This window comes from Brachyistius frenatus, unplaced genomic scaffold, assembly GCF_029030835.1.
Source record: "Brachyistius frenatus isolate BFR_SWC_R1_liver_20210118 unplaced genomic scaffold, ASM2903083v1 Contig_60, whole genome shotgun sequence".
NCBI lineage: Eukaryota > Metazoa > Chordata > Actinopteri > Embiotocidae > Brachyistius > Brachyistius frenatus.
The window spans coordinates 2,091,002-2,112,117 of record NW_027210659.1 but is presented as its reverse complement, the minus strand read 5'-3'; the positions used below and the strand labels follow the sequence as shown (position 1 = coordinate 2,112,117).

The window sequence follows — 21,116 nt, the reverse complement described above, 5'->3', positions numbered from 1 at the left end:
TGCTCAAAATGAGAATTTCAGACTCAAAACTACAAGATCAGTCAATAACAAACATGAGTCTTCGTATTTCTTCTTATGGAATATTAATGTAGCGTCAGATTAAAGTTTATACGCTACATGTTGAGCAAACTTCAGCAAATTCATCAACATGTCGCAGCAGTGAACAAAACTACAAACTTTTGTTTTGGAAACAATCTTTATTCAATTAATTGTAAATGTTGCAGTAGATTAAAGGTTGTGACGAGTGTGACATGTTAAAAATGATCTGGTTCTGGGTTTTTGTTATTCACATTTAAATTATCTAAATATTTACCTATTTATTTAAATTTTATATTGAAGTTGTGTAACTCAATGTAGAAATCCTAAGACATTTTTTTTCTTGTGCTTTATACAAACTGAGCTTTATGATTGCGAGATCGGAAAATAACTTATGAAAAAAACCCTCCTCTTTACGTCCTTTGAGTTGCACTTAAACCGGGATGCTGCGGCAGCTTCACGGGAACTTCTTGACGAAGGACAGGTACTCGTTGACGTCATCGGGGGAGCCGACCACGAAGGGCACCCGCTGGTGGAGCGCCTCGGGCTGAACGTCCAGTATCCTCTGGGCGCCGGTGGTGGCGAGGCCGCCTGCCTGCTCCATGAGGAAGGCGATGGGGTTGCACTCGTACAGCAGACGCAGCTTTGAGGGGGTGAATTTAGAGGAAAACAACGTTTCAGTTCAGGGATTATAAAGAGGAGCACAGATTGAGCAGGATCAGGACTTGTTTTTTAGTCCTCTGGGAAGACGCTGAATTAAAAGAAACTCGAGCAGCAACTGTTGGTAATCGACTTTTGCTGCAAACTCCAAACTCCAAATTAAGTCTGCAAGAACAACGAGTGTAAACTGTACAGATTATAAATCCCCTCGAGGGAAATTTGTGATATTTGGCTAGGTAAATAAAACTATAAATAAAAAATATTATTAGGCCAAAGAATAGTTTCAAAGCTAGAACTTCTCATCATGATTTACCATCAAGATCATAACTATTCGAGGACGTATATGGTGAAAACATCTGTAGATGCTGTTGTTCATGTGATACTTCAGAGACCAGGTTGTTCCGTTTGCTAAAAATATGTCCTCAAAGTCGACGTCCTCGGGAGTTTACACGGTTTCATTTCCCATTACAAGACAAAACTCAGCTGAATCTGGCTAAAGTGAAAACGTTTCTTTTTGTTTCCAGGTAATATGTGACTGTTGTTTCCACATAATTTAAATAACAGAAAGCAGATCCAGACTTTACCAGGTTTATCTCAACCTCAAATGGACCGGATATCATTTTGACCTTTGCTCTTGCTTTAAGTTCAGAACATAACATTAACGGTCTTTAAATAGGATCTGGGTCATTATGACACAAGCTGTTCTCAAAGCTCCAGCAGCTCTGGATCTTCTTCCAACTCACTAATTTCATTTGAGTGTTCAAATGACAAAACACAGTAAATAACTAGAGGATGTTCGGGGTGAATGGGTCACACAGTCAAGTTGCCTGGAAGAAAAAGGGTGAGAGGTTGTTATCTTTACGACCAGCCTCGGCCGTCTCTGAGCTTTATTTATCACAGGACAAGAACACAGCTCCAGCCTCAGGTTTCACTGCTCCGACGCCCTCTGAAGTGTCGGTCACTGGAGGTTTAGGTGTGAGTGAAAGGCCCGAATCTGTCAAGAGTCAGAGGAGGGCGAGTCGTGTGCCGTGAGACCCTGAATCACGAACGTTCTGCAAACGTTTTGGGGCTCTCCGCTTGTTTGATGAGAGGAAAGGAAGACGTTTTTCAGCCTTCAAAGCCAACTCAACATATCACCATTCATTTCTCCCGTGGTATGAGGACGACTGTATAAGTGGCGGCGATGGTTTTGGATTAGCGACTCTGAGTCAAAGCTCTCGGACTAGTCCATGACAGTCAGTGGAAACTCTGGATTTAAATCTTGGTTTCTCCTAAAACAAATATTTTATCATTCTCGGCAGAAAGTAAACGTCTGTCGGATAACAAAAAAAAAACAACACATTTCAGGATAGTACGAGCTGCTAAAAAAACAGCATATTTAGAGTTTTTCCCTGACGTTTACACAGTATGAGCAAATCACAGAGTAATGTGTGAAGTGTTGAGGGCCGATACAAAACATCATTGACATTTTTAAGAAGTTTTAATATATGTTTTTAGGTTGCACATGACCCTGTGGTCTGTCCACACATTTGAGTTAATGTGCCAGCGTGGCCGTGATGACGCTTCAGTCAGAGGTCTCGGAGCAGGTCGGTGCTCACCTTTCCCTTGGGGCTCTTCTCGTTGGCGGGGTACATGAAGATCCCTCCGTAGGCGATGGTGCGGTGAATATCTGAGACCATTGAGCCCACATATCGAGCTCCGTAGGGGGAACTGCCATCCTGAATATCAGATGAATAAACTAAGTATTAGTGCATACAGGTTTTTTTTTTATGTTGTTGAGCAACAGTCCAAGTTGGTGTTTCTCTTGTCCTTCAAGGTCAGTTTTAATAGCTCACAACCCCATTTTTTCACTAAACTCATACACAACATTGCAGATGTTTTTCAACTAAAAGACTGACCTTTTAATCAGATATTCACCCATTTAAAACCCACAAAAAAATTTACATCTGAGAAGTTTGACACGTTTTGTTAATTAAAAGAAGGGTTTGTAGAAAAGTTTGCTTATTTTACTCTTGCACCGTAGCTACGGTATTATAACACATCTGGAATTAAATTGCTCAGTTACTCTGCTCTTTTCTCAACTCCCTAACAGCAGCAGCTCTTCACAGAGAACACAAGGGTTTTAGATATTACATGTAACCAATTTTCATAGTGGGAAAAAATAGATCAAATTATCAACAGAAAAATTCACTTAAAAATCACTAATTCAGTTTCATCTCTCAGACCACTCGCTCGGTACGACCCAAACACTTCTGTTTGCCAAAGCTTTTCTCCCTCAAGCTAACTGATTATTTAAGGCTTGGTTTTTATAATAATTCATATCTGAACAGACTTTTTTTTAATTAAAAAAAATACGAAAGGCCTCAGGCTGGCAAGGATCATTCACTTTCTCCGGCAGAAACTCACACACACACACAAAAGCAGGCAGTCAGATCTAAACATGGAAACTGTCTCGCATTCTGGACATGCAAACAATCTTTTGAACAACGCTGAAGAGATGTTTACTGAAGCTGTTGCACGACAGAAGAGCAGCACCCGTTTGGTAAAACTGGCAGCTCATTTGAAAGTTGCAGCTTCAGCAGATCGGCTCGGTTCAGAGAGGATAAGGAAAACCCGAACAGCAAACAACAGGCAGGTCAAAGTTCATCTGCAGCAGCTGCTACATACAGTCAACAAGCTGCTTCAGGATCACACACACTTCATCTAACCCTCTTCTTTAATTCACTTCACCAGGTTTCATCCACATTTAGAATTTTCATTCAAATCTTTTAAAACCTTGCAGCGACCCGGCAAACGGAGTGCAGTTGCCCTGAAGTGAGCTTCATGTTCAGACCAGCACAACGTGATGCAGAGTCATGTGCTCGCTGAGTCACATCCCACTCATCACACAGGAGCAGGGAGGGGTGTGTGTGTGTGTGTGTGTGTGTGTGTGTGTGTGTGTGTGTGTGTGTGTGTGTGTGTGTGTGTGTGTGTGTGTGTGTGTGTGTGTGTGTGAGCGCGGGGCGGGGGGGGCGTGTGTAGGAGTGTGTGTTTCTGATAAAGTAGCCCATCCCAAAAATAACAATTACAAACACATGCTCTGAAAGAAAAAAACGTGTTCAGCTGGTCACCGTGGAGACAGCGTAAGACTTCCTAAAATTAAAGAAGAGAACAAGGGAAGCTTTTGGGTGTGAAAATGATTTCGACAAGTTATGAAATTTTACACAAGTTCAATAAGGAACTGGTTTAATTCCACTTCCGTCACTTCAGATTTCCCACGCTGTCAAACCGCTCATTCATAATCTTGTCGTTTGTTTTTCCCGGGGAAAAAACTTAATATTGTTATTAGAATCAGAATTAGAAAACCATCCGTGTTGAAGTTGTCTGCTTTCGGCTCGAACTACAACTCAATGTTCATTATTTGACTTTTAATGGCTCTAAACTACAAAATAAGGCTTTATCACTGGAATAGTTCAATTTCACGATTCTCCAGTTGACTTAACATTTTAAAATTAGTCTTTGGTGTTTTCATTGCTGCACGCAGCTCCTTCTAACCTGTAGCACATTTTCAACGGGTGTCTGGTTTTAAAAACAAAAAGACCTGCGAGGTAGAAGTAGATCCCACACTTAGTTTAAACTTCCCCGTCGGTCTTTTCAGAAACATTTGCATTCCATCTCAAACTCATGACACAAGTTTCACAATACCATACGCACTCTGCAGTAGTGAGTAAGGCTGCGGTCACCGATTCATTGTGCTGGTTCATGATGGTTAATGTGTGATATGATGAGTGTTCAACAGAGAGGATAAGTAGAAGCTGAACTGTCTTACAGACAGTTTCCTTTTTACAAATACAATTTTTAGAAAATACCGTTTGGAAAGTTTGAAATGACCATTATAACATCATGAGACTCTAAAACTCTCTGATGAAACTCAAACTTATAAAACTGATTTTGTGACTGATCTGAACAACATTACTGAACGACAAACTGTTTGTCTTTGAACTGTGTTTTCTGTTTTCTATGCAGTGCGACTAATGCCGAGTGTTGTAGTTTATCCTGGTAGCATTAAATAAACACATTAATACCTTAAAGAACACTTCACGAGCAGCATGGTGACGTACCGAGCAGTGCAGCAGCTGGTTTTTCAGTGATGGAGTCCATTCAGACTGAAGCTGCTTATAGCTGCCAAGGAGTCATCGGTACAAACACTCAAAATACGAGTTTGAAGTAGAGTTTTCACTTAATCTTTAGAGTACAGCAGAGTTTTGGTTTTTTTGCTATGCGGGACATATCTGATGAAAATAAAACTTCAATTGCAAATTTTAAAGGCTGATTATTGGTCACTGTGGTCAAGATGAGAGGAAGTCTCAGAGATGGACATTCTCACACTTCCATACAAGCCCAGCGTATCAACAAATCCATCACCGATGAAAAGTGATGCTGATGACCAAACATATTTACCGTCATGTTTGTGACTGAGAAGTGCTGAGTGTGCACGTGTGGACATCAGAGTTTCCAGATGACAAGCTTCGGCTTCCTGAGGAACACGATGTTTCCTGCAGCAACCGTGTGGCCATCCTGCAGCTTAGCTGACCGAGCTGCCACCCGTCCGTCCCGTCTGACCCAACTGTCACGCTCCACTGACTGTCAATCATGTGTTTGTTCAGGTCATAGCTGCTCTGAATCCGCTGTGCGAGTGTACTACATGACTGCATGAATTATTATCACTTTAACCTTCTTATAATTCCCATTATATTTCCTTCCATATACAGAATGTTTGCTGTGTCAGACATTGCTTCTTGTGAGCTACTGTTTCTGTTTCTGGATGCATAATGTGACATTGAATGTTTTCAACCACATAATAACCAAAAACACGGTGTTTTGTGGATAAATCTGAATCAGCATGATATGGATGGAACATTGTTGGGTGATTGTGAAAGATATTAAAAGGGTTCACTGACAAAAAAAAAAGATGAAAATATGATATAAGCTGTGTCTGACATTTCCATTATTAGCTACTGCACTTTAGTATCAGTATGTCTAATTGGAAAGTGTAAATGTACCCATGAAACAACTGTGAAGTACTAATAATCAGTATCAGCCTGTTTGAGCTGCAGTAAACTAGAACAACCAGATTTGAATTTGTTCACTGTTGCACTGAAAATGATGTGTTCAGATTCACTGGAAAGAACAATTCCTCAGACAAGAGTAGAAAACATTTCGAACAAGCCTCTCCTCATAGAGTTCAACTTCAATTTCAGTTCTGTCTGCGGTGAAAACATATTTAGAGAGATCAGCTGCTTTTGTGTCACAAACCAAACGTCCTCACGCAAACTCCTGAACAAAACCAGAACAAACGCTCGGTCGGGACTCACATGATGAGTGTGAGAGGCCGCTGGGGTTTGAAATCCTGCCTCACAACTGAGTGCAAGTTTCGCTGCGATCCAGGAAAACAGATGCTCTCCGAGTCTTTTTTTTTTCTCCTCACAGCTTCAGTCAAAGGTATCAGATTAATAACCACAAACACAAACTGATTCATGTCACCGCGCCGGATCAGATGTCGAGGGACGCCTTGCATGAACAGGTACGTGTCAGATGTTTGCGAGTTGTTTCATTTTTATGGGATATGTTCTCACCTCAGGGTACTTCTTGTGCTTGAGGTACTCGTTGATGGACGGGTGGAAGTACTTGGCGTAGCCCTCGTTCAGACTGTAGATCTTTCCCTTCTGCTTGATCTTCACGTTCCTCTCAGTCAGGATGAACTCACCGATGGCCTGATGAAAGAGAACGATTCCCACAAAAATATGAAACTAACATATTGAAAAAAAAGAGAAAAGGCAACACATCATACACAATTGCAAATCAGGAAAACAAATCAAACTCAACAGAGCAAAATATTTTGTCAATTGTCCTGTGTGAAAGGAAACATTTACATACTAAGTCATCAAAATTCTTTATGAAGAAAGAAAAACGTAACTAAATAAGTAACACATGGAAAGAGAACAATCCAAAACACGTGTTATAACATCATAAATGACGAGACGCTGTCCGAGTGTTCAGAGTGGAGGAACAATGTTATTCACTGCAGGCCTGAAGATCTCTCCTGGTTTGTGAATTACAGAGAACATCACAAGGCTGTTTTTAATATGTCTCTGGATGCATAACGTGACCAAAAAAAAAAAAAAAAAGGGTTTACTGACAACAAAAAAAGAAGATGAAAATATAATAAAAGCTCAGTTATGGCCTGAAGTCAGGATTTCTGATGAAAGCAAAACAGTCCTCCGCATTTCTGTTTGCACTGTGAAGACATGCTGCTCTAAGGAATGATTGACAGGATATTATCTGTTTTCTCAAATAAAGTCAGTTACAGGACAATAAAACCATATAAAAGTAAAAGTACAAGCACAAGAGACACAAAAGGAGAGGCAGTGGTGTTGAGCATTAAAGGAGGAGACGTCGGTGTGGTCGCTTCGTGTAATTTCAGCAGCACAGAGCGCCTCTGACATGCGGAGAACTGAAGTGCTCACCGGGTCCAGCATGAAGAAGTTGAGGCCGACGCCGGTGCTGAAGGCCACGAGGGTGGCGCTGCCGTACAGGGCGTAGCCGGCACACACAATGTTGTTGCCGGGCTGCAGGGCGTCCTGGTTGGTGGGCTCCCCCTCTGACAGCTGAATATTACACGGTGGGGAGGGAGGGGGGATAACACAGCAACACAAATAAAGATCAGTGAATTGTTAGGGTGACTTTAATTCCCCAGACGCCACTAGAGTAGAAGATCTGACTGATGCAGATGCAGTAGACCAGGACTGTGTGGAAATGGCTGAATGAGACAGAACCACAGAATTGATCCTTAATAGGAGTGTCAGATGTACAAACCCACAAGAACACCAATCTGATACGAATTTATATTTTTAATTAAGTATTCGAAAATGAACAAATATCAAGCGATTAAAAGAAATGACATTCTGTTGATTTAGTTTGTTTAATATTTCATCAGTATAACAGGTCACTGTGGTATAAAAAACTCCATACAGACTGTGATGACTTCACATTACCGAATTTCCCCACTGTGGGATTAATAAAGTCAAATCTAAAACTAAACTAATTCATCTTTTCCAAATAAAGGAAATTAAAGGATTTTTTTTTTTTTTTAACCCAGTTATTCTCTAACAGAGACGATGTGCACACAGCATGTCAACAACTGAAGCTTTGTGTTGTGTTGTGTTTAAAATGACTGCATCAATCAAACACTGGTTATGAAACTGATTCGCTGTCTCTCCGACTGCAGATGAAAACTGGATCAGCTGAACAGCAGCACCCTCTTGTGTCCGCAGAGTGTTACTGCACTTTCAATCTGTCAATTCAAAGTTTGCTACGACTCGGAAGAATAGACGTAACTTTGTTTGCTGCTTATTTTGCTCTTCTTTCTCAATATATTTTTTATTTTAACGTCTGCCTTATTTTTGTACATTGAACTGCACACATTTAAAAATGTTCCTTAATAAGATAAATGCACTCTGCAGTAAATATTTATGATGAGCTGCAATCATAATAAATATATTTAAAAGCACAACACTAAATCCAGTCAGATAATTCTTATGTAAAGTGAAACTAACTTTTCTCCCTGTACAATGCATCCTGTTTGTTTACTACATCTGCTCTTCTTTTTTTTTTTTACTTACAAAGAAGATATTCTTTGTTCACCAACAGCAACATGAGCGCTTTGTAGTGTGACGATTTAATTTTTCAGTCACGGCTTGCTTTGTTGCATCTTGGCAGCGGTCCGACTCACCCGTTTGTAGATGGCGAATATGGTGCCGATGGAAGCCAAACAGTCGATGTTACTGGAGCCGTCCAAAGGGTCAAAACACACCACGTACTTTCCCTGTGGGAAAATAAAACCACACGAGAGGTTATTACAAAATAAGGAAATGAAATATACCAACACTCTCAAATTTAAAAATGAAAACAGATTCTTTAGATGATCCTCATACGTCACTACTTGTTTTTTCTTCATAAGTAGTGGTCTCTTCGTCTACATCCTAATCTACATTTCCTTTTTAAAATTACAAATTGATATTAATCTATGACGCATCTTTAGTGGTAAATTCTGAATACTTTGTAAAGGTTGTCTCATACAGGAGCCGCCTGGGCTGATATTCAATAGGACTGTGTTTAACTACCTGTCAGGGAAGTGCTGAAGGTTTTTTAAATCAGTGAGATACATTTCACTTGTGTTATATTTAAAACCAAACAAGTAGCATCTTAAATACTATAATTGTATGAATGGCACATCAACAGCCTGCAGCACACTACATGCATTAATATAACTTCTCTGAATCACATGCACATGAAAAATTGCATGAAAAACCCAGAGCGAGCAGCAGCTGTTGTAACGAAGTCAGTAAAAAGATCTTTTCGTCCTCCCACCTTGTTACAGAACAATCAACCAGGATGTCAACAGCTGACAAACTGTAAACTCGGGCACAGTTTCTGTAAAAAATATCAGCTACATGACGAGTTGTTGAATTTAACTGCTGCATAATCATGTACAAAGAAATGTTTTCATCTTGGTCGATCACTGTGATGTTTCCACCGTAACGTAGATCATCCAATAACAGGGTTCCCACTTTAGGTCAAATGTCAAATTCCCTTTCACTGACTACAAAGCTGAAACTCTATGATCTAATGAACAGAAAAACAGGCTGCAGTTGTCCTGAGCAGACAAGAAACAGACACATTATTTGATTCCTATCAGATATTTTCAGTACAAAATGTTTCACTACTTAAACCTACAGCACAATTATGATCGTACACAACTAGGCCTGCAGACCATTATAAACACACTGAGCCTTGTAGAAAGAAACTTGAAACACACACAAAAAAGAAACTCTGATGGGAACAGTAAGAGCCCAGCATGCTCCTCTCTCCCATATTTGATAGATCTGTAGTCGTTTTCACAACTTTACATTCAGCTTTTCTCTCATCTATATTTATCACCCAGTCTTTGAAGTCATCATTTTGTAGCCAAAGCTCTTGAAATCTACATTTTGCTGCATGTTTGTCAAAATTCAAACATGCAAACAAAACTCCCTGGTATTCCAGTACTTGGCCTAAAACTGCTCCCCTGACTTTCTCTCTCTGGAAAAGACTTTTAAAATGTCCCTGATCTTCCATGAAACTCTCTGATGTGTGGGAATGCTGCAGCAACAAACGGCGACAGAAATATTCTCTGATTGTGTTTCAGATTCCAGATTTTGTTAAAATTACTCATGGCAGTGAATTTTCAACAGATTTAGTTAATGGCCCAAAGGTTCTCCTCAGGAAGTTCTCATATTGATTTACAACGTACTTTATTAGTAAATAAACAGAGAATATTTCCAACCAGTATTAAAAGTGGGGACGTTTGGGATCCGTCCCCACACAGTGTTGTTTTCATTCCAATCACATTCCCAGTGTCGTCCTCTCACCCTCTTGTCCTTGGGAGTGATGATGATCTCCTTGTTCTCCTCTGACACCATGCAGCAGGTGCCGTAGGAGGCCTGCAGCATGTTGATGACCAGGTCGTTGGACAGCACGTCCAGCTTCTTCACGTCGTCCCCCGTCACGTTCACGGAGCCCGCCAAGCCATGCCTGCATGAACCAACCAGCAGCCAGGCTTCAGTCTCGCACACACATGACACTTCATGAAGAGACAACGTGACAGCATGCATTTGGTGAGACGGAAAGAAATTCAGCTCCTCAAACTGATCCGGAGAAAGTGATCGCTTTCATCGAGGCACCCAAACAAACAGGAAGAGGATCATAAGTTCCACTTCAGAGCAGATCAACAATGTGCATCTGTGTTTGGTTACATAACTTCAATGACCGTTAGCTTCACTGACTAATGATGCAGTCTTTTTGAGTTGACATGGTTTCAGTAACTGTCCTTCATACAGAACATTTCAGGTTTCAGCTGGGAATATCTCAGACTTATTTTCACTCGAACTGAACAGTGATTTTGGTTTTTAATTTCAAGTTTGACTCACTGATACGTTCCTGAGCTGCATCTTCAGCTACTAGAAAACTATAAGCTGACTACCTTGAAGTAACACTGGCATCTCTCCAAAGTCAATTCCCCAAACAAAGAATTGGTTATTGAGTTACTTTTCAACACAACGTTGCAGTCTCCAATTTGATCATTGTATATCCTTTTACAAAGGGAACTGATTAAATGCACAATCTCACTTTAAGATTAGAGTGTTGAAATGCAGCTAAATCATACAAAGCTCAGTGTCCTGCTTACACAGGACAAAACACGACTTCATGCCAGCTCTACTTCTTTAAACTAATGAAATCCAAACTTATCAGTCTTGGAACTTTAAACTTCTGAACAGGAACACAAACACTCTCACAAACATCATGCATAACTCCTAAATCTAAAATCTTAAAGAGTCAAACATCCATTTTGAACCAGACTCAACTGCAGCAGCCCCATGGCCGTTGTTCTGCAGCTGACCTTTCACCTCTCCATGGGAATGCGAGATAAATCTTACAAATCTCAGCTTGCCACTACTCACTGAATATGCACAACGGTCTCTTCTTTATCTGTCACCGATGGTGCAGACAACAACAGGCCTATTACAATACCTCAGTACTTACAGGTGGGCCAGGCCTGCCTTACGCACAGCAGAGGAAATCGCTTTGATGGCCGTCAGTATGGAGTTGATGAGCTGGGTCAGCTCACCGGTCGCCCCTTTGGCCTGGCGGCCGGTCTCCATGACGAACCGGGTCAGGGTCCATACGTCCGTGTCAAACGCCGACTGGTCCGACATGCTGCGTTCCGCTTCTGTCTTTCCTCGTGGCCAGCAGAGCGCGAGTTCACTCAATCAGTGAGCGACCTTGTTACCAGCCGTGTCCTTTTCATTCCCGGAGCCATGAAGACAAGCCAGGGCAGCCGTGTGTGTGTGTGTGTGTGTGTGTGTGTGTGTGTGTGTGTGTGTGTGTGTGTGTGTGTGTGTGTGTGTGTGTGTGTGTGTGTGTGTGTGTGTGTGTGTGTGTGTGTGTGTGTGTGTGTGTGTGTGTGTGTCTGTCTGTGTGTGTGTGTGTGTGTGTGGGGGGGGGGTGTCAGGTGTCAGCTGTGGAGACTGGAACAGTTTAATCCTGCACAAAACTTCTTCACCTCTTTTATTCTTTCAGTCAAAAAGTTACAGAAACTTCCGACTTGGGTAACGAGAGCTGTGATGTCAGTTTCTTTGAGTTTTCACCACATCTGTTTGCAGTCTGCTGCTGTGAAAATAGAGGAACAACTTCATCTGTCCATGTTAATGTGGTGAACAATAGTGGTGAGATGCATGTGTGACACTCTGAAGGAAACGTTTATAACGGAGCAAAATGTTGCGCGATGTTTTAAATGAACTACACACTTATCGTTGAGCAAGAATGTGCATCTAATAATGTAATCTGCTTATTCAATACACTTTATTTCAGCTACTACAAACTCACAACACCTTTTAGGATTGAGTTTTGATCCATGTTGGATGTCTGTCTGAGTTACATGAAACTTTGGTCAAAGACTTGACGGGTGTGGAAAACATGATTTGAACATTAGGAGAGTAGAAGCAGAGCCAGCTGGTATGTTTTAGCTGGACTGCAGCTCCAATCAGCTCTAAATGTCAATAGGTCTCTGTGAGGTTCATCTGACTTTTAGCTTAAAGGTCAACTCCACTGGATTAAGTATCTCTTCACTTTTGTCCAGTGGTCTTTCAACGTCTTCATTTCCAAAATAAAACTTAAAGGAAGTAAAAACAACAACTGAGTAGATAGTATGTGTTCTGTTATATTCTGTTGGATTAAATCATGCAATGATGTATAAAATGTTGTTGTTTCTGCAGAACACTAAGACTGCATTTCTATTTTTGATACTAGAATAATCATGTCAGTCCAGTGAGTTTAAAGATGGGACACTTTTTGCAAACAAACGTTTCCAAAATTATTTAAAAAACACCGTTTTTTTGTCTCTTAGATTCATTTTAATTTATTAATACTTCATAAATCCAAACAGTAGTTATCTCACATTTGTTTCACAAAGGTTGTATTTGGTCTTTTGCACATTTAGAATGAACAATTGTCCATCAGGAGCAGGACCTTGAGGAGCAAAAGTCTTCAAGTTACATTTATTCAAGTGCATTTGTTTTTTGGGACATTTTTGGTGTTCGGTAGTTTTAGTGGAATGTGTGTTTATGTGTGTGTGAGCTTATATGTATCCAAGTTTTCATGTTGTATGTTCTTCTACATATACAGAGCGTGCATATTGCTGCTATGACATGAGAACCTTGCAACCCCCAAATTTGGCCCTTTTCACAAAGAATACTTTCTTCTTTTGGTCTTCAGAAACTTTTTCAAACGGCATCAAGCATCATCATAAATACATTTCCATCAGGCCCACTTTCTCAGTCCCTGAGAAAACAGACAGTTTGGAGATACGAGGTTGTCACTTCCTGGCATGTTTCTTGCAGATAGCGATGTACTCCAGCACGTCGTCGGTAGAGCCCATGGCCACAGGCTCCCGCTGGTGGATGCTCTCAGGCTGGATGTCCAGGATGTTCTCCAGGCCGGTGGAGGCCATGCCGCCCGCCTGCTCTATGATGAAGGCCATGGGGTTGCCTTCATACAGCAGCCGCAGCTTGGAGCGAGAGAGGAAGGCAAGTTCTTCCAAGTTGTGTCAAAGTCTCCAAAAATAACAGTCTGGTTTTCAATTGTATTGCTCTCTTTAAATGAGTGAATGGTTTAAAATGTTCAAACTCAGTTGACTTTATTATTAGACCTTCATGTGTAAAGAAGTATTTTAAAATAATAGTCATGTATGAACACTGGAACAGGCTTTGATTGAAGAAATCATTCCTCCTCTTCATACTGCTCAATATCACTTCCTAATGTGCTTCAAATGTAAACTTATTTTATATTTTACTTTGTTTATATGGTAAATCTATAACTTGCCAGTGAGGTAAAGAAGTAAATGTAATGTCTGCTCTGAATATAATCACAACTGTTTCATTTAATTCATTGTTTTTATTTCTTGACTTTTGACTCCAGGAGATACCTTTCGTCACGCCGTTTGTACATAAAGCAAAGACTCACTCCAGTTTTCTGCAATGATTTGACTAAACTCAAAACTAAAATATTCATGATTGATTGTGCGCTTGCAGTTTCCGTTCTGGAAAATGCAACTACTTTAGTGAGCACTAATGTTGGGAGAATATTTAATAAATAAGTTTATTTGTGGCATCTTTGCCTTTATTGGACATTCAGCAGTGTCAGACAGACAGGAAACTTGGTGTGAGAGAGGATGGAGGGCATCACGTGCCAAAACCAAACCAGGCACGCTGCTGTTGTGTGATTTCACAAAAGCGCACACTGACATTCCTCAAACTCTTCTGAAACAACAACATTCACCCCCCTCGGTGTGTCAATCTCATGTTTGGCTCAGTTTTGCAAATAACGAGGATGTGGAGAGTGAAGACACCACATTGTGACATTATCCTGACAACATGTTAGTCAAGTCAGCGACGAGGGAGACTGAACAAACACATTTTTTTTAAATGGAAATATTAAATGACAGCGTCTTTTACAGTATCAAAGTCACAGTAAGTCAATGAGGATTAAAAAAAATAAAAATACATTTGCTGTCACACTTTTAAAGAGATTAGTTGATATTAAGAGAAAACCAAAACCAACCATTTAATGTTACTTGTTGGACTATTGTGTGACTTCCTTGTGATGAACATAAACTCTGTGGTTTATTTTCACTCTGCTGTAAACACTCACTGTCCTTGCAAATCTACAGCTGAAAATAAGTTAACTTTATTTATCTATGAAAATTAAATTGCACACCGTTTAATCCCGTTTAGCATTTCCTCAAAATAAGAAAAACAACAATAAATACGGAGCCCTGCAGTTTTAGAAAATATGTAGATGAATGGAAGTGCATATTAATCTCCTGTATTTAAAAAATGTCTCTTCAGTAGCGACTAATGGTTTCAGGCTGGCAGCAACAAAGAAGACAATGGAAAGTAGTGAAGGGCACAAAAAAATGATCAACCTTAACAAGCAGAATATCAGCACTCATAGATCAATGAATTTAAATTGATTTTGTACAACAAAAAAATGAACTTGTTGTGTGAGCTGTAAGTCTGATGCGGAGTGCCGGTACTCTGCTTGTTTTTGATTCTTGCCACAAATGTCATTGTTTAAGATTTGTTCACTATATATTATTACAATCCTTAATCTTAAAGTTTGTCCACATGTGTAAACTAAAGGAGGCAGACACGGAGGAGAAGAAAGCAGCATCGGGACCTTACCTTTCCTTTGGGGTTCTTCGCATTTCCTGGGTATAAAAAGATTCCTCCGTACATCAGCGTTCGATGGACGTCAGCCACCATAGAGCCGATGTACCGGGCGTTGTAGGGCTCGCTGCCGTCCTACAGGGAGGTCAAAGGTCACCGTGAAAATACACACATGGCATTAGTGTGACGTCCACAGAGAATTAGAAACACAGAAAACGTATTTAACACAGGGCTGCAGATGAAATGAGGAAATATTGGTTAAATCAGGCATATTTCCAAAATAATGTACACGGACTGATGTGGAAGGAAAAAAGGATTTGCCAACACCATCCATTTAGTTTACTGTTAATCTAATACTCTTCTGCCACACTGGGCTGACGTCAGTGTTACCTGAGGGAACTTCTTCCTCTGCAGGTACTCGGTGACAGCGGGATCAAAGTGCTTTGCGTAACCTTCATTCAAGCTGTAAATCTTGCCTCGCTTCTTGATCCTTACATCCCGCTCAACCAGGATAAATTCACCGATCGCCTGAGGAGCAAAGAGCAGAACATGCTCTAAATAACTTCATAAACACATGTTTTGTATGAAATCATTTTGAAATGTTTGTTATGTGAAATGCACAGGGCTTTTGAGAGAGTACTAACTGGGTCGAGCATGAAGCAGTTGACTCCCTGGCCGGTGGAGAGCACGATCATGGTGGCGCTGCCGTAGAGGGCGTAGCCTGCTGCCACCAAGTTCCTGCCCGGCTGCAGAGCGTCCCGCTCAGAGGGCTCATCATCTGTGGTCTGAGGGAAACCAGAAATTAATGTCAGTGTGGCATCATTCCCGTCTCACCCATCAGTTCGGGCTGCTTTATTATCTGCAACAATGGAATAAGAAAAAAAAAGAATAATAAATACAAATATATAAAAGAAATCCTTTTGGAAATCATAAGCCAATTTTGTCTTTTAATGATGAAAGTGTCTGTTAAATCTATTTTTCTTTAGCAAATTAATTTTTCTTTTACTTTACCATCTTAGTCTAATGGATCTCCTTCAAAAGCATCTTATATTTTATCTTCCACTGAACAGGAATGCTTCGCCTTCAAGAGCTACGGACCATAAAAAAAGAATCGTGGTTTTAAGTGAAGTAAACCTTGTTTCATGGCTTTTTTTGGACCCGATAATATCATTCGGGTGTCATATCATTTTGCCATCATTTGGCTTTGAGATTCTAAATCGAGGATAAAGAACCTTAATCTTGGGAATTTAAACCTGTTAGCACCTTTCTGTAAATGGCAAAGATGGTTCCGATGGAGACGAGACAGTCAATGTTGGAGGAGCCGTCCAATGGATCGAAGCACACGATGTATTTACCCTGGAAAAGTAGGAAAGACACAAGAAATGAATAATGTTAACTGCATCGACCAGTTACTACAAATATGACTCATTATTGATTGCATCATCAGCGCAAAGAGTCTAAAAATAATAAAAGTAGTCTAATACAACAATTTTGACAGCAACTGAAACGTAGACCATATTTTTGTATTTGAGAAAAGACCCTGATAAACAGACATTTAAATCAACTGCAGAAGACTGGACGATCCTGTTTCAGTTTGCCGATGGGTAAGTTCAGAGAGGAGATCTCAGATGAGTTAGAGCAGGGTTTTTTGAAACTCTGTGGGGGTCCCAGAGGAACATCAACTGTTAGCCTCACTCACAGCTCCAGGAGAAGCAAAGATCCCTGGTTTTGTTTTAACATCTCAATAAAAGTCTGTTCTTTCTCCCCCCCCCGGTCACACCGACAGGCTCACCCTGGTCTCCGGGTCCACAATGAGGGCTTTTTCATTCTCTTCAGACACCAGCACGCAGGAGGTAAAAGAGGACTTGATCATGTTGATGACGAGGTCATTGGACAGAATGTCCAGCTTCTTCACCTGGTCACCCGTCACGTTGGTGCTGCCAGCGATGCCGTAACTGATGAAGACAGGAGAGGTACAAACAGGGAACAAAAGAAGTGAAAAATGGCTTGAGAGGAAATGTACTAATAAAGATGGCACAATGCCAGGTCAACCATATATAACTGCAGTTATAAATCAACAATTCTACTTTGGTTGCTAGTGTTGTATTTTAGCTGGCCTTTAGTTGGAAGTCATTCAAAATCAAATTCTTATCAACCACAACGGTTTTGTTCATACAAAAGATTTAATATGCATATTATTGTATTCCATCTTTTAAGTAAGAGATGGCATCAGTAACAGTTCAAATGCACCAACACGGTAGTAATGATGAAACAAATGCACGCTATTGAAACTTAGTAGGAGGAGGATTTTTTTTTTTTTTTTTTTTTAGTAAATGCTTCTCTCCAGTTGCATTGTAATAAATCTGCATACAACTGACACTAAACATACATGTGTTTGTTGAAATAAACTCTAATTAGACTGCATCCTATCATAAATGGGCGTGATGGTTTCAGGTATGCGCTTCCTCGTTGGAGCACAGAGAACCTGAATCTCCTGCTCAGTTTGTGCCGACGTGGATGTATGGAGCTACAGTTCTACTCGCATAATAAAAACAACTGTAGATCAGCTGTGACTTTATAAACTAACACTGTATGTTTACTCGGTGAGGGTTGTTAACTCACAGGTGGGCGATCCCAGCTTTGCGCACAGCGCTGGAGATGGCCTTCACGGCCGTGCACAGCGAGTTGAGCAGCGTGGTCAGCTCCCCGGTGCCTTTCGCCTTCTTCCCCTCCTCCATAACGAAGCGGGTCACGGTGACCACGTTGGTGTCGAAGACTCCTTGGTCGGACATGGTGGCAGATGGTCTCCGGTAAACCTGAGTGGTTGGAGGAAACGCTGCAGGACTTTAAATCCGCTGCAACGCGGAACTCAGCGGAGGGAGTGAAGACCGAGAGGCCAATCCGGAGCTGCAGCAGAGGTGTGGCCCCGCTGGAAACACTACCCGCTTTGTACGAACTGAGCTCGGTGGTGATGAAATGATAACGTTACCAATAGAGGGATGTGACCGGAATAATAGAAGCTGCTGAAAGCCTGAACTCAAACTGCAGTTGCGCAAAACAGGTCGTGTACTTTCCAGGAAGTTGGACAAAGAGAGTGTGAACAGTCCGTTTTTATTCCTTCTGATAGTGTGCATTTACAACATTCTCTCAAACCCCTTCAGATTGGATGGGACGCATCAGTAAACTGACATCTGCAGGTCTCTCCACAGATGTTCTGTTGGTTCACATATGGGCTCTGACTCGGGACAGTTAGAGAGACCTGAAGCTACTCCAACACGGTTTTGGCTTCTTAACCTTCCTGTTATGTTGCGGGTCAAATTGACCCGTTTCGAAGTTTGAAAAATCTAGAAAAAATATTTGAAAGGACTTTTTCTGTATCAAATTTCTTCTGCTTGCCTTAATGAGTGTAATCAACGTAAAAAATAATAATAATAATAATAATAAAAAAGTATTTGCAACCCCTCCCTGCAGGTTTATATTACAGAGATGATGTTCGGGTCAATGACCCAGCAGTTAAAGTGGAGGCTGTAAGGAGTCAAAAGTGTCAAGTTTAGACCATTTCTTTAGTTGAAAATGTGAGACAGTCTTTCTTACTCCCTCCCACCATGTTTCATGTATACACTCTGCAGATACAACTCAGCAGCTTACTGTAGGACAACATGAGCAACAGAAACTAAAGGATGACAGCCCTGGAGGCTCTGGAGCACATCCTTGATGAAGACAGTGAGATAGAGGAGGATGTGTCTGAAGATGAAGACCGTCTTGAGGTCAATTCAGATTATAATGGGACTGATTATGAACCATCAGATGAGGAAAGTGATATACCTGTTCCTCCAAGTGAGACATTCGTGTCAAAAAATCGTGAAACATCAGCCGAGACTGTCTGCCGAACATATTGTAAAGACAGTGCCAGGCCCAACCAGGATGGCGGTGACTCGTGTCACAGACATCAAGTCAGCTTTTGAGCTGGTCATTCAAAACTCAATACAGAAAGTCATTGTAGAAATGACTAATCTAGAAGGGAGACGTGTTTTGGGGGAGAAGTGGAAGGAGCTGGATGAAACGCAATCCTTATGACTCATCTGGCTTGATTTTGAGTGAGCGGGTCAATGAACAGCAGAGGTGTCTCATCTCTATTTATCTACATCACCCCATGAAAAAAATAAAATCTCAAAATGCAAATAAAATTGAGGAAAAAATACATGTTATGGTAGACTAATGCAATTTATATCTAGGTTTTTCCAGTGTACCTAAAAAAATAGTTTGAACATGTATTTTTCATGAAAACGAGTGAGTTATCCTCATTGAACTATGATCTATGGAGGGGTGAATAACTCCATTCCACGAAAAACTGATTAAATTGTTAGTAATGGTGGTGGTGATGAGGTACAAACTATATTTATTAGGATTTTGGGGTTTCTGACAACTTTTGGATGATTAAACATGCACCGGGTCACCGGATGAGCAGTGACTGCCTCACCAGTCACAGTGCTTGAAGTTCTTTTCAAAAAGATCAATTTCTGTCACATCAGACCAGAGACTCTTTTTCTTCGTGCTTTCAGATTGTGTTCAGTGTCATCTGATAAACTCAAAGTGGGCTGTCATGGTTCTCAGAGTGGCTTCCATCCAGCTGCTCTTTAAAGACCAAAGACCTGCTAGTTCATCAGTTTGTCTGGACGGGCAGCTCTCAGAGTCCTGATGGTTCCAAACTGCTTTTATTTCACTCGCTGGAGCTGCTGTGCTCATTGGAGCACTCCAAGCTCCGGGAATGGTTTTATATCTTCGCCCTGATCTCTGCCAGGTTTATTAGGAGGCCTTCAAAACTGAAACAGGATGCACCCAAACACAATTTGGAGTGCCACAGTAAAGAGTTGATTACTTTTGTAGATGTGAGATTTCATATTTTGGATTTTTTTTTTTAATAAATCTGCCAAAAAAATGAACATATTTCCATTGTGTCATAATGGTTCATGGAGTCTATATAGATGAGCAAAAATGGCAATTTTATCCATTCAAGTGCAAAAAGTGAAGGATCTGAATCCACTCTATCTATCTATCTATCTATCTATCTATCTATTATCTATCTATCTATCTATCTATCTATCTATCTATCTATCTATCTATCTATCTATCTATCTATCTATCTATCTATCTATCTATCTATCCATCCATCTATCCATCCATCCATCCATCCATCCATCTATCCATCCATCCATCCATCCATCCATCCAATACAAACTTCGTCTAGCGGTTGTAGTCTTAATCAGTCCAATATAATTCCATTCATTCTTCCAATCATAAACACCTGTTGCTACTATTGAGTTGAGTTTGACCTAATTTATTGATGTTACAGAAAACCGCCAGAAGATGGCGCTCTGGACCAGTCGGCCTCTGTAGGGATGCTGACTTTGCACTCCCAAACAGTGTAGGGTGTGTTTTGGTAGCTTGGAGCAATACGTTTATACATAGTCTATAATATATATAGTTTATATATAGTCTATGATAACGGTATAATGAACATTTATGTAGCCTAACCTTGTGGCTCCACTCAATATGTAATTTGAGTTAAGGGGCTGTGTGAAATTCAACATCATAAGGTGTCACTTAAAGAAAGCTCACCTTGAGTGGTGATGTTAGTTAGTTTTAATAAACGTTTGTGTTAAAGTAAATGTGTTAGTCACTCCAACTAAAAGGTGTTTAAGTGATGTTAAACTATTGTTAGCGGTTATTGTTATTGTTGCTGGTTAGTAAACAAACAGGCTAACGTGAAACAACAAATGCAGGAGCCGGTGACGTTTTCTTGGACTAACTTGAACTAACTGGAGGACGAGAGTAAATATCTGGGTTGTTCAGTGTCAATCTCTGTGGCTCGGCCGGTAAGAGTGGGCCAAGCTGTGGCCAGGTAAGAGACACCTGTAGCACCGCCTGACCTTCATGTCAACACGCGTGGGGGAGGGGGGAGGAGGAGGAGGAGGAGGAGGGAGGGTGTGGAGGGGTGGGGAACTGAGCCTGTCTGGGCACCGACTGCGCATGACCGCGGGTCACCTCGCTGCCGTGCTGAAGAGACAAGTACAAAGAGGCTGCTGGTGGTGCGGACGGGACGTGTCGTGTGCCGCG

At 40.9% G+C, this 21,116-nt stretch overlaps 2 protein-coding genes across 2 annotated transcripts; both read right to left on the bottom strand.

Annotated features, from left to right (window-relative positions):
- Positions 1 to 177: 177 nt before the first annotated feature.
- On the bottom strand, positions 178 to 11,615 carry fbp2 (fructose-1,6-bisphosphatase 2). Its single transcript, XM_069705974.1, has 7 exons — positions 11,317 to 11,615; positions 10,146 to 10,308; positions 8,468 to 8,560; positions 7,203 to 7,343; positions 6,312 to 6,449; positions 2,295 to 2,414; positions 178 to 679 (listed from the first exon to the last, which is right to left on the bottom strand). Exons 1-7 carry the CDS (start codon positions 11,487 to 11,489, stop codon positions 494 to 496), a joined length of 1,014 nt encoding a protein of 337 aa, XP_069562075.1. The 5' UTR covers positions 11,490 to 11,615; the 3' UTR covers positions 178 to 493.
- Positions 11,616 to 12,655: 1,040 nt separating this feature from the next.
- Positions 12,656 to 17,882, bottom strand: fbp1a (fructose-1,6-bisphosphatase 1a). The gene is made up of 7 exons (XM_069705972.1): positions 17,622 to 17,882; positions 16,792 to 16,954; positions 16,263 to 16,355; positions 15,644 to 15,784; positions 15,390 to 15,527; positions 15,015 to 15,134; positions 12,656 to 13,339 (listed from the first exon to the last, which is right to left on the bottom strand). Exons 1-7 carry the CDS (start codon positions 17,789 to 17,791, stop codon positions 13,148 to 13,150), a joined length of 1,017 nt encoding a protein of 338 aa, XP_069562073.1. The 5' UTR covers positions 17,792 to 17,882; the 3' UTR covers positions 12,656 to 13,147.
- Between the last annotated feature and the right edge of the window lie 3,234 nt (positions 17,883 to 21,116).

Excerpts from the sequence above, each read along its gene's own strand:
- fbp2 (XM_069705974.1), bottom strand. The coding sequence starts at position 11,489 with ATGTCGGACCAGTCGGCGTTTGACACGGACGTATGGACCCTGACCCGG. Across the intron at positions 8,561-10,145 it reads TCACTCCCAAGGACAAGAGG|GGAAAGTACGTGGTGTGTTT; the intron begins GTGAGAGGACGA and ends ATTTTCCCACAG. Across the intron at positions 680-2,294 it reads AGAAGAGCCCCAAGGGAAAG|CTGCGTCTGCTGTACGAGTG; the intron begins GTGAGCACCGAC and ends ACCCCCTCAAAG.
- fbp1a (XM_069705972.1), bottom strand. The coding sequence starts at position 17,791 with ATGTCCGACCAAGGAGTCTTCGACACCAACGTGGTCACCGTGACCCGC. Across the intron at positions 16,955-17,621 it reads AAAGCTGGGATCGCCCACCT|TTACGGCATCGCTGGCAGCA; the intron begins GTGAGTTAACAA and ends TGTCTTCATCAG. Across the intron at positions 15,135-15,389 it reads AGAGGAAGAAGTTCCCTCAG|GACGGCAGCGAGCCCTACAA; the intron begins GTAACACTGACG and ends ACCTCCCTGTAG.